This window comes from Crocuta crocuta, unplaced genomic scaffold, assembly GCF_008692635.1.
Source record: "Crocuta crocuta isolate KB4526 unplaced genomic scaffold, BGI_CrCroc_1.0 scaffold4, whole genome shotgun sequence".
Classification (NCBI taxonomy): domain Eukaryota; kingdom Metazoa; phylum Chordata; class Mammalia; order Carnivora; family Hyaenidae; genus Crocuta; species Crocuta crocuta.
Window position 1 is genome coordinate 2850513 of NW_027529996.1, and position 12421 is coordinate 2862933.

General features: G+C 40.2%; 2 protein-coding genes across 4 annotated transcripts in view; both read left to right on the forward strand.

The window, feature by feature from the left end:
• The window catches only part of FYB1 (FYN binding protein 1), a 159507-nt gene that overhangs the window by 19007 nt on the left and 128079 nt on the right, over window positions 1–12421 (forward strand). The window lies entirely within an intron of this gene.
• Window positions 2346–8583, forward strand: LOC144231054 (complement factor I-like). Its single transcript, XM_077763434.1, is given in 3 exon segments — window positions 2346–2393; window positions 6624–7113; window positions 7116–8583. Coding segments are annotated over 3 exon segments (1947 nt in total). The 3' UTR covers window positions 8525–8583.

The window sequence follows — 12421 nt, forward strand, 5'->3', positions numbered from 1 at the left end:
GACAGTATAACTTGGATCTCTCATGGGAGGAAGCGACATTTTCATTTCCCCTATAAACGAGTTGTGTGCTAGGAACTCAGAGGGCTTAGGATGCTGTTATGGAAAATTTAGCTGATCATGCCAACTTCCTGTTAGGAATTGACAGGCAATAGCCCCAAGATAATTTATAATCGCACAGTTCTCTTTAGTAGAGAATATATGCCCACCCCATTTTCTGGCCATCATACAAGAGAAAACATAGTTCTTTCACTCGGGCTTGCAAAATCTACAATTTCACAGTTTAGTCAACAGAGTGACAAGCTCAAAGGACAACTCTGAGGTTACAGCCTCTCTTTGCCGCAGGAGTGCCTTTCCATATGCCTCTCAGCTTCATCCCCTGGTTCAGAGTTTACTCGTTTTTATTCTCTGGATTATCCATCCAGGGCAGAGGTACATTGCTTTACTTTTTCTGTCTGTATTAGACATGGATGAAACGAAACAGAAGTGGGGAAAAAGCTCATTCTTTCTTTCCGTGGCACTGCAGAGTTGCTGTTAAATATTCTTTTTTAGAAATTTTTTAAGTTTATTAATTTATTTTTAGAGAAAGAGAGAGGTCAGAGAAACATGGAGAGAGAAAACCCCAAGCAAGTTCTGTGCTATCAGCGTGGAGCCTGACAACGTGGGGCTCCAACCCACAAACCGTGAGATCATGATCTGAGCTGAAATCAAGAGTTGATGCTAAACCAACGCAGCCACTCAGGAGCCCCTGCTGTGAAATTTCTAAAACAAAGCCAATCAACCAACAAACAAAAAACCACCAGACAACTACACAGAGCACCCCTCCCCAAGTCTTACAACATAGTCTTCTTTGAAGAAGGACCTATAGTAGCTCAGAAGTTTGCTTGCCACGCTGTGTAAGAGCCTATTTGTGTTCATCCTGCCTGCACATCCTGATTCATACGCCTCTTCTCTCAGATGTCCCTCGGAGAAGCTCCCTTCCCTGCCCCCCTGCGTCAAGGGCCTGTAGGGCCCAGCCAGACAGCAGAGAATTCTCGCTTAGAATCCATTCAGAATAATGCATCTAATTAACCAACTGTCATCTTATTCTTGTTTCTCTCTCAGAGAACTCTGACAGCTTACGTTCTCCATGCCCTCTACCTCAGTCTCCCCAAAATGCACTCATCCATAGAAACATAAACAAATACTTATTAGCTACCTGCTTAGTGCAGAGATTTATAGGGGTTATGACCATATATTTTATTTTGAGTTGGGAAAATATCAGTGTACAGCTTAGAAGAGCCCCCCATTCATGCACACACGTAAACTTTTTTTTTTTTTACAAATAGTTTATTGTCAAGTTGGTTTCCATATAACACCCAGTGCTCATCCCCACAAGTGCCCTCTTCCATGCCCATTTCTCCCCTCCCCCCCCACACCCATGAGTCCTCAGTTTGTTCTCAGCATTCAAGAGTCTCTCATAGTTTGCCTTTCTCCCTCTCCGCCACCATTTCTCCCCTTCTTCTCCCCCATGATCCTCCATTAAGTTCCTCCTAATCCTCCTATACGTGCAAACATACGATATTTGTCCTTTTCTGCCTGACTTATTTCACTCAGCATAACACCCTCAAGGTCCATCCATGTTGCTACACACGGCCTGATTTCATTCTTTCTCATTGCCATGTAGTATTCCATTGTGTAGATAAACCACATCTTCTTGATCCATTCATCTGGTGATGGACACTTAGGCTCTTTCCATGTTTTAGCTATTGTGGAGAGTGCTGCTATGAACATTGGAGTACATGTGCTCCTATGCCTCAGCATTTCTGTATCCCTTGGGTAAATTCCTAGCAGTGCTATTTCTGGGTCATTGGGGAGTTCTATTGTTAGTTTCCTGAGGAACCTCCACACTGTTTTCCAGAGGGGCTGTACCAGTTTACATTCCCACCACGTAAACTTCTTTTTAATTGTGGTAGAACAAAGCATCACTTTTATAATTAATTGTGGATTCTAGCATTTAACAACTTTAAGAGAATTTTTGAAATAGATTAAAAAAAACTGGGAGGCAACCTAAGAAAGTTGGGGTTATTTCAACTGGAGAAAATGATAAGGTAATTTTATCATTTCTGGAATATGAAACAATGTGTAAGGAGTTCTGAAGGTTCTCAGAAGTATACCCTCAGGATGACAGAACAACTTGCGGGGAATATGCCCAAGAGGGAACCTAATGCAAGGTCCTTGATCTGAGAAAACATCCTTTTGGCCTTTCCTATCTGTTTATGAGACTTGCACTTTAAATAACAAATTCCCTGACCAAATGGTTATAAGTAGGTGCCCTCCGGCAAAAAGAGGAGCTTAAACTGATGCCGATGAATTCAGATGAGGCTCCTTTCCGTTGCACCTGCTTGTCCACTAAGGTACATTTCTCAGGAGGAAGTGGTCTGTATCATATGCCACATTGTAACTGGCACCCCCTCCAGTAGTGCAGGGCACAATCAACTTATCTAGGCTTGTTCCTTTTTCCTACACAGAGCCACATTAGAAATAAGGAGAGGGGCACCTGGGTGGCTCAGTCGGTTGAGCACGTGACTCGTGATTTCAGCTCAGGTCATGATCTCACAGTTCTTGGGTTCAAGACCCACGTCGGGCTCTGTGCTAACAGCAGGGAGACTGCTTGGGATTCTCTTTCCATCTCTGTCTTTCTCCTTCTGCCCTTCACCACCATTCGTGCACTCTCTCTCTTTAACAAAAAAAAAAAAAAAAATGAAGAGAGAAAAGGAAATAACATGGAATGCCACCCCAACTCCCAAACTTGACCTTATTTCCCTCCATTTTCACCACCTCTCTACCGCAGTAGGTTTTGAGAAGCAAGAGAAAGGGGGAAGTAGAAGAGAAGGAGATGGGATATAAGCTGATGGGGGGAAAGGTGACTGAGGGTAGCTCCAAATCCAGGGAGGGGAACTGAAGGTCATGTCCTTCCTGCCTTGCCCATCTCTCAGATTCCAAAGGCCGGGAGGCCCCGGGGTGGTGACACTCTGTTTAGAGCGATCCACTTATATCCTGGGTTGTGTAAGCAACGGGGACTGATGGGACTAGCACTCGGCGCTCTCACACACAACAGAAATCTTCCGCAGCCTCACACACAACAGAGTGGTTTTCACGTGTTTGAAGGGGAAGTGGTTTGAAAGCTCAGCTGCTGGGGGCCAGAGGTAAATAAAACAAAGCCCCACCCTGACACACTCGGCTTTTTGATGCGTTTATTAAGCCTAAATGATTTTACTTACTTTTTGTTTGTTTAGCTATTTTGGATCAGCCCTAGACACGATTTCTGCTGATTTGCTGGGACTGTTGTAAAAATTACGTATCAATACTTAGAGGGCTTCAGGCTTCCTTTTCTCTCCTGGTAGTTCCATTTTTGACTACAGAGGCTTCATTGTTCTCCTCTAGCTTTCTCTTCACACAAGGGCTGCTCTTTATTGCTCCTGTCTTCAGTAGACAGGTGGTTTGCCTCCCTCAAGTATTGCAAACAAATCGATCCTAGCTTCATTAGATATTTGGACCTTTCCCAAGTTACAAGCAAATTCTTCAGAAGGGACCTGAAGGAAATAATGAAAAATTCACCTAACAAAGGGTAAAGCATTCCCTATTTCTTCTCAGGCTTCCTTGAAACTTATTCCCACAGTACTCTTATCTATAACATATGGTTCAGTGGCAGCAAGTACCTTTGCATTGCTAAATACACTTGTTTAGGTTTATATTCTTAGTTTAGAGCAAACAAATCATTCTGCATCTTTTTTTAAAGTTATTTATTTTGAGAGAGAGAGAGAAAGAGAGAGGGAGAACACAGAAGAGCTGGGGAAGGGTAGAAAGAGGGACAGAGAGAGAATCTCAAGTAGGCTCCATGCTGTCAGCGCAGAGCCCGATGTGGGGTTCAAACTCACCTCATGACCCATGAGATCATGACCTGAGCTGAAATCAAGAATCAGATGTTTAACTGACTGAGCCATCCAGGCGCCCCTAAATTTGATTATATCAGCCAAAGTATTGGCCTTTACTTCCATTTTCGTATGATTTGTAAATATTGCAATGCTTCTCTATCTCTAAGATGAAGATGAAAATAGTTAACAGAGCAGAGCTAGAGACAAAGGAAGTATAGACAAGTTGATAGCAAAGCATTTGTCCCTATCCTGTGGGTGGTGTTTTAGCCCAATGCAGTTGACTGTATTCCATTATAAATGCAGGTAATCTTCATCTCCAAGAAACCTTTGTCTTTGTTCTAATCCTGTCTTCCCAACCACCTGTATATATGAATACTCCATGTCACAGGAATGGAAATATCCACAGCAAAATTGTCCAAACCAGTTCCACTCCTCACCTGTACCATCTATATCAGAACCACCCACATTGTCTTGAAGAATAAAAGTATTGTAGTGATTTGAACTCTTGATTCACTTCTTCCCTTATATCCCCTCTGGTGCTGAGCTCTTGAGTTCAGTGATTATCGGAATTTTTCATGTCACATCCCACACAGGCAAGGATGATATTAGATGCATTGAGTAAACCAAAAAAAGGTCACTTGTGTCTGGAAATAATTGCCCGATGAGGGGTAGGGTGATCCCCGCTGTCCCCAAGTCATTCATGATCAATATCTCAACTCACGTATAATAGCTGAGCACCCAGGCTGAGAAGTTCAAGTTTAATGCGTTCTTTCTTTAAAATGTCTCCTAAATTTGCCGTTTTATTTCCATTTCCACAGCTACCATTTCACTTGGGTTCATTATCTCATACTTGAATTATTATAACATCCTCCTAACTGCTTTCCTTGCCTTTCTTCAAGTTATCTGTGGTGGTGCCACTCACTCAGCACTTTTGGCATCAGCCTACAATTTTTTCTCATTACCTATGACAGTCAAACCAAATTCTTTTGTCAGGATTTCAAAGAAAAGAAATTCTGTGGGCCCATCCTACCCATTAAGCATATTTCCTACTATTTCCTCCAAGAACTTCTATTCAAGTTAAATTAACTTATTCATTGGCTATCACCAACATTGTCATACTTCTTATATTTGTTTTGCTTTCAGAAGATCCTAGTGATAGTAACTAATAGTTGTAACCACTTGAGTAGCCTTGTAGTCTTTAGTATGTGACTGTGTGTTAGGTACTCTGCCAGCCTTCAGAACAACCTTATTCCAAGTTTATAGATAAGAAAATTGAAACTCAGGTTAAGTCATTTGGCCAGGGAGAAAAATAGATTAATCGGTGGAGAGCCAAGGCTTCAAATCTCAGTCTGACTTGCAATGTGAGTTTGTCTTCCTCTGAACTCAAAACATTTCTTTCCAAACCTCTAATGTGACAATAATTTGCTATCATATGATAATCCTCTGATTATTCCTTATTGTTCTCTGATTCTTCATGGATATGTAGCTGTCCGCATTTTTATCTTTATTTGTCCAGCTGTGCTGAGAATCTTTGACTGTAAAACACGCATCCCCCATAATTCTCAGGTATTGCTATGTCTCTATAGATATGACATCTCAATTTCTCAATTTCTGAATTTTTTGCCAAAGCATTATAGTTCCTCCTCAAGAGATTGGGTTGACGTTATGACCTTTACTTTCTGTATTTGCTTTCACTCTTTTGCCGAAGTCATTTAATACCTTAATTTTTCAATTTATAGATTGTTATAATATCAAAAAGCCCCAGTGTCTTCTTTAGTCTGTGACAGTCCAGAATGGCCAGCAGATTTTCCAAGACATAGTTTGTCTTTAAATTAGAGATCTAGCTTTCCCAGGAGCCGGGCGATTAAAGGTGGCTGGGGACTCGCCCTGAGCCTTGCTTCTCGGGGTGCAAAACGGTCTCCTCGTTGGTCACGCCCACAGTTCTCAGGAGTTTTCAGCCGCGCTCTGGCCCGAGGTGGGTCTCGTCGCGTCGGAACCCAGTGCGAGGGCTTCCTGTGTTCTTTGGAGCGCTTGTTTTTCTCGACCCATTGAAATATGTACTGTTGTGAGCTCGACTGGCCCATCCTTTTTATCCTATGGTTTCACTAAAGGAAGGGAAAAAACGTGCGCGCGTGTACTTTCCTTTTAAAATGTTTTTTTTCGCTTAAAAACATGTTTCTGTGATAAAAAGCCAAAGCATTATTTTTATCCTTTGCACCAAATAGTTTATTCGATTTGTCAAGTACGTTTTTTGGTTTTTTTTGTCAAGTACGTTTGGAGCACCGACAGGCTGTACGCTGTGAATACTACAAGCCCCTCTTCTTTCTTTAAGCCCCAATATCTAATTTCCGCTTCTGGTGAATTTTATCTTCCAAAGAAAGCTAGTGACCTCCTATTTGCTAAATTTGGTTGGGGTCTTTTACACCCGAATCTTTGGAGACCTTACGTTGGTATTGGACACAGTCTGCTGCTTGCCTCTTTGAAAGGGTGGAGACTGGTACCTACTTCAGAGCGCTACTGTGATTCGGAAAGAACTTTGCAAACTTCACTATGGAAATAATTAGGTCAGAAATTCAAGAGCAACTGAGCTGGCTGGTTCTGGCTCAGAGTCTCTTCTGGTTGCAGTCAAGATGTCTGAGCTTGCTGTCACCTGGAGGCACAACTGGTGATGGAGAATCAGTTTCTAAGGTGGCTCACTCATATGCCTAGCAAGCTAATGCCTTCTATTGCCAGGAGGACTCAGTTCCTTACCACCATGTGGGCCTTTTACAGAGTGCTGATACAGATGAAAATCAAAAAAAATGGACAAAGAAACCACAGCATCCTTCAACATCGTACATACCTCCAAAAGATCTGCTAGACAACAAGTGCCTAACTGAAAAATACACACATCTCTCCTGCAATAAAGTCTTCTGTCAACCATGGCAGAAATGCATTGACGGGACCTGTACCTGTAAACTCCCTTATCAGTGCCCAAAGAATGGTACCTCAGTGTGTTCAACTACTGGGAGAAGCTTCCCAACTTACTGTCAGCAAAAGAGTTTTGAATGTCTTCGGCCAGGGGCAAAGTTTTTAAATAATGGAACGTGCACACCTAAAGGACATTTTAATGTTTCCTTAAACTATGGAACTACCACTTCTGAGGGAATTGTCGAAGTAAAACTTGTAGACCAAGATAAGAAAATGTTCATATGTAAAAAACTTGGACCATTGTGGAGGCTAATGTGGCCTGTCTTGACCTTGGATTTCAACAAGGTGCTTTTGAGGTTCAAAAAATTTTTGAAGTTCCTGAAGATCTTCATATAAATTCCACTGAATGTCTGCATGTGCAGTGTCAAGGATTAGAGACTAGTTTGGCTGAATGTACTTTTTTTAAGAGAAGAACTAAAAATTCCCAGGATTTAGCTGGTGTGGTGTGTTACACACAGAATGCAGTTTTTTCAACAAACGACTCCTTTCATTGTGTGAATGGAAAATATATTCCTCAAAAGAAAACCTGTAATGGTGTCAATGATTGTGGAGACCAAAGTGATGAGCTGTGCTGTAAAGGATGCCGAGGCAAAAGTTTCCTTTGTAAATCCGGTGTTTGTATTCCAAACAAGTATAAGTGCAATGGTGAGATGGACTGCATTACAGGAGAAGATGAAATTGGTTGTAAAGAAAAAACAGAACTTTTGACTGCTAATATGAATGCAGAAGAAACAGAATTTTTGACTGCTAATATGAATACAGAAAGAAAATGGATAAAGTCACTTCTCCCTAAACTATCGTGTGGAGTTAAACCCAGGCTGCCTGCTCGAAGGAAACGAGTTATAGGAGGAAGGCCAGCAGAAGTGGGAGACTTCCCGTGGCAGGTGGCAATTAAGGAAAACGAGAAAATCAACTGTGGAGGAATTTATATTGGAGGCTGTTGGATTCTAACTGCTGCACATTGTGTCAGCATCAGTAAAGTTCACCGTTACCAAATATGGACATCATTTCTACATTGGTTAAGACCCGAGGATGACATAATTGTTCAGCTAGCAAAACAAATTATTATCCATGAAAACTACAATGGAAAAACCTATGAAAATGACATAGCTTTGATTGAATTGAAAAGACGCCCAAACCAAAAAGAATGTGTGCTACCTAATTCTGTCCCTGCCTGTGTCCCCTGGTCTCCATATCTATTCCAACCTAATGACAGATGCATTATTTCTGGCTGGGGTCGAGAAAAAGATAACCAAAAAGTCTATTCACTTCACTGGGGTGAAGTTAACCTGATAGGCAACTGCTCCAGGTTTTATCCTGGTCGTTACTTTGAAAAAAAAATGGAATGTGCAGGTATGGATGATGGTTCCATCGATGCCTGTCAAGGGGACTCTGGAGGCCCCTTAGCCTGTAAGGATGTCAACAATGTGACTTATGTTTGGGGTGTTGTGAGTTGGGGTGAAAACTGTGGAAAGTCAGAGTTCCCAGGTGTTTACACTAAAGTGGCTAATTATTTTGACTGGATTAGCCATCATGTAGGAAGGTCTCTTATTTCTCAGTACAACATAAAAAATTGTGATCTTTTGTGCTTTTTTTCTCTTGGGAGTTGGATTTTAATTGAAATGATACTACATGATTAGTACTTCTCTAGGGAAAAACAATAATAAAGCACATTTTATTGGATGTTTTTAAAACCTTTGCTAAGCTTATTCCATATAAGAACTTTGCTGTAAATTATCAAATAAATATTTTAGTTGAGCAAAAAAAAAAATAAATAAAAAAAATAAATAAATTAGAGATCTAGTCCCATAAATCTTCCAATGTTTGTTTTTAAACCCATTCTTAACCTCAGAACAAAGTAAGTAGTGTAATCTCATTAACCCAGACTTGAGCCTTAACAATATGAGTAACATCATTTAGTATACAAGTATCATTTAAAATCCTATTACATGCTTAGAATTTATGTGGCTGAGAGGTTTCGAAACAAAGGTTTATTGTATGGTCTGATCCTCTGGAACTGTGCTATCAAATACTGTACCTACTGGCTTCATGTGGCTATTTAAATTTTAATTAATTAAAATTAAATACAATTTAAAATTCAGTTTTTCAGCGGTATGAACCACATTTCAAGTGCCCAATAACGGAAGATGGTTAATGACTACCATATAGAACAACACAGATATAGAATATTTCTACATCACAAAAAATCTATTGGACAGTACTTCTCTAGAAACTTATCAACAGTTCTGTTGAGAAATATATATTTGATGTCATTGATAGCAGCTGATAATACATGAGCTACAAATTCCTGAAATAAGTAGCTGTTGTAAGTTAGGGGTACACTCATCTTTTAAGCACTCAGGGTAACACTTAGTGCCTAATAAGTGCTCAAAAATGTTTAACATGTGTCTGTAGACTAAAGATGACTCTATACAGATACTCAGTTACCTGGCATCATAATAAGCTTTTTTTTAATAGTAAAGATTTAAGCAGCAGAAAGAAACAAACTATTCTATAAGCAAGTAGTCTATGCTTCACGAATTCTGCCAAAATGCTCAATGTAAACCTGTGGCAAATCGTTGACACCCCCCTGCCCCTGCTTGGACAGCTGTGGATGACATCTGCATCAAATCAACCAAGAGCTATTTATTTTCGAAATGTGCACTGACCTGCTTCTAAGCCCAAAGGGTAAAAATGTCACCTTTGTTCATTTCTCAAGAAAAATATTTTTAAGATCTGCGCTGACTGTGAAAGGAAAAGTTGCTCCTTGGGGTGTTGTCCATAATTCCCTCCTCATTTCAGACTTTCTGGCAGTCGTCATTCCTGCCCCATTCCTCGCTGTGATATGAACAGAAAGCCATTCCGTTGCCCCACGAGCCACATTGGTCTCTCTTCTTCCAAGGAATTTAAACTGATTGTGGAGTTTTTGTTTATGTACCGTGTGATTTTTGTAATTATCTTAGTATTTCAAGGACTGTGAGCTTCTTGACACAATAGAACTGTTTGATTCAGTCCTACAGTTCTATTACCTAGGATATGGCCCCATAAAAGACTACCAATACATACTTTTACATATATAAATTAACTAAGATTAACAAATGTGTAACCTCACCTGGAGTTAAGTGGTTTCTTTGTTTTTTGGTTTTGTTTTGTGTTGTTGTTGTTGTTGTTGTTGTTGTTTGAGAGAGAGAAAGACAGAGACAGAGTGTGCATGTGAGAGAGACAGGGAGAGAGAGACAGAAAATCTTAGGCAGGCTCCACACTCAGTGCAGAGCCCAACTCGAGGCTTGCTGGATCTCACAACTGTGAAATAATGACCTGAGCCAAAATCAAGAGGTGAACACTTAACTGACTAAGTCACCCAGGCGCTTCTGGAATTAAATCTCTGAAGTATCAATAATATTTTACTAATTACAATTAAAAACAAAACAATTTTAATGAGTGACCTTTTCTCAGATTCCTCCTAAGTCCATGTAAAATCAGACTGATATATGTAATGATGGAGTGATTATTATGGAACTATGTAGAAAATTCTTTTAGGGTACCTAAAAAGAAGACTGGATATCATACATTTGGAGTCCAAATGTAGTTAGTTTACTTAAAGAATCATCACAAATAACAGGAAAGCCCAGATCCCCTGGAAACAAATCTGGCACATATAATCTAGAGAAGGGTGAGAGCAGCAGTTCTCGATGTGGTCTGAAGAGCCTCAGGGATCACCGAATCCTTTCCAGGGCATCCATAAGGTCAAAACTATCTACATAATACTAACATGTTATTTGCCCTTTTCATTCTCATTCTCTCATGATCATTCAGTGGAATTTTCCAGAGGCTACATAATTATGTGGAAAAGCTTTTAAGATATTCTTCCCTTTTCCAACTATATATCTGAGTGAGACCATATCTTCATATACTTCAACCAAAACAATATGTCACAACAGACTGAATGCAGACCAAATATGAGAGTCCAGCTGTTTTCTATTACACCATACATTAAAGACATTTGCAAAAATGTAGAACAGTGCTATGCCTCTCACTAAACTTTTTGTTTTGGAAACCATATTTTTCATAAAAGTGTTATTCATGTTAATATATAATGACTTATTACCGTTATTTTAAACAAATCAATAAATAAACGAACACTATTTCAGTTATTGCCCACAATAACAGAAACTCCTCACAGTCATCCAATAATTGTTAGTCATGTAAAGTGGTCTTGAAACTCTCAAAGAGTTTGAGAAGTACTGTTCTAGACCATAGTGAGTACAGATAGAAGATAAATGGGCTCCCCGACAATGATTAACTCAAGAAGAGAAAGACCAAATAGAATGCTGTTTCTAAGTTGGCCAGACTCTATTAAAGTTGCTGACCATGGTTCTTCATCCAATCAACTAAATTACCCACAGCTTTTTGGAGGCTACATCTAAGTTTTCCTTTACTCTCTTCTCATAAACCAAACCATTCATTTGCCCAGCCAAATATTAGCTAGCTCTTTCAAGTTGCATACAAATTGTTTTGTCTCATAAAATATTTACTCTAAAATGTCTCATTTACATGGTTTTAAATGAGGACTCAGTTTTACCTTACAGAGATGGTTGGGCCTGCCAGCAGCCTGGGCTGAGGTTGGATAGGCGGTAGCTGCACACAGATACCAGTTCTGAGACCTGATGCACATCACCTGTGGGTCATTGCAAAGAGAATGGGTAGACCCGTGTCCAAACCAGTCCCAACTCATCTTCCCAGTGGCTTATTAGTTGTTTAGTGTCATAAAATTTATATTTTTAGGTAACATGGGCTAATAATATCAGGAAGGTTTATATTAAATCATTTGTAAAATACTTCAATGTCCTATTTTTAAAAATCTGACTACTGAAGGGCATTGGGAGGGGTGTGTGTGTGTGTGTGTGTGTGTGTGTGTTCTCGGTCAAGTATCTTTCAGTCCCCTTCTTTGAATCACTCTTATCTTCAGCTCAGAGGAAGGTCATCACTCTTGACTGCTGTATACTGATCCATTCACCAAGAGCTCAGAGCAAGGCCAGTTTGAGGACATACTTCTCTGTCCCAATAGCTTCTCTCTACCTTGCATCCTGCTTAAAATTACCTTTCAAGTCCTATCATCTATTTTACAATCTATTATTACTTGGGTGACCCAGTCTTACCTAGAGGACCTCTCAAAGGCATCTCACACCAGGCTGATGGCAATGTAAGCCAGCGAGTGGGCCCAGCTGGACAGAGTGCAGCTGGGAATTGCTGACTCTGTGAGGACTTAGACTTCCCTGTTGCAGTTCCTGGCTCTGTGAAAGAGAAATATTTGGCTGTACCTCTGCTTACCTCCCTGCCATGTAAGAAAAATTTTGAGGATTATATAGCCTTTGAGCAACTCCGGATTAGCACTCATCCAATCCAAATACTCCTTCACCCGGTATTTACTCTGTTTTCTACCCATGCCTCGAGTGGCATTTCTGAATCACTCCAATGCATGGTAATTTTTCATGTCTGGCCTGCTTATTTGGCATTTGAAATATACTATCCTGTAA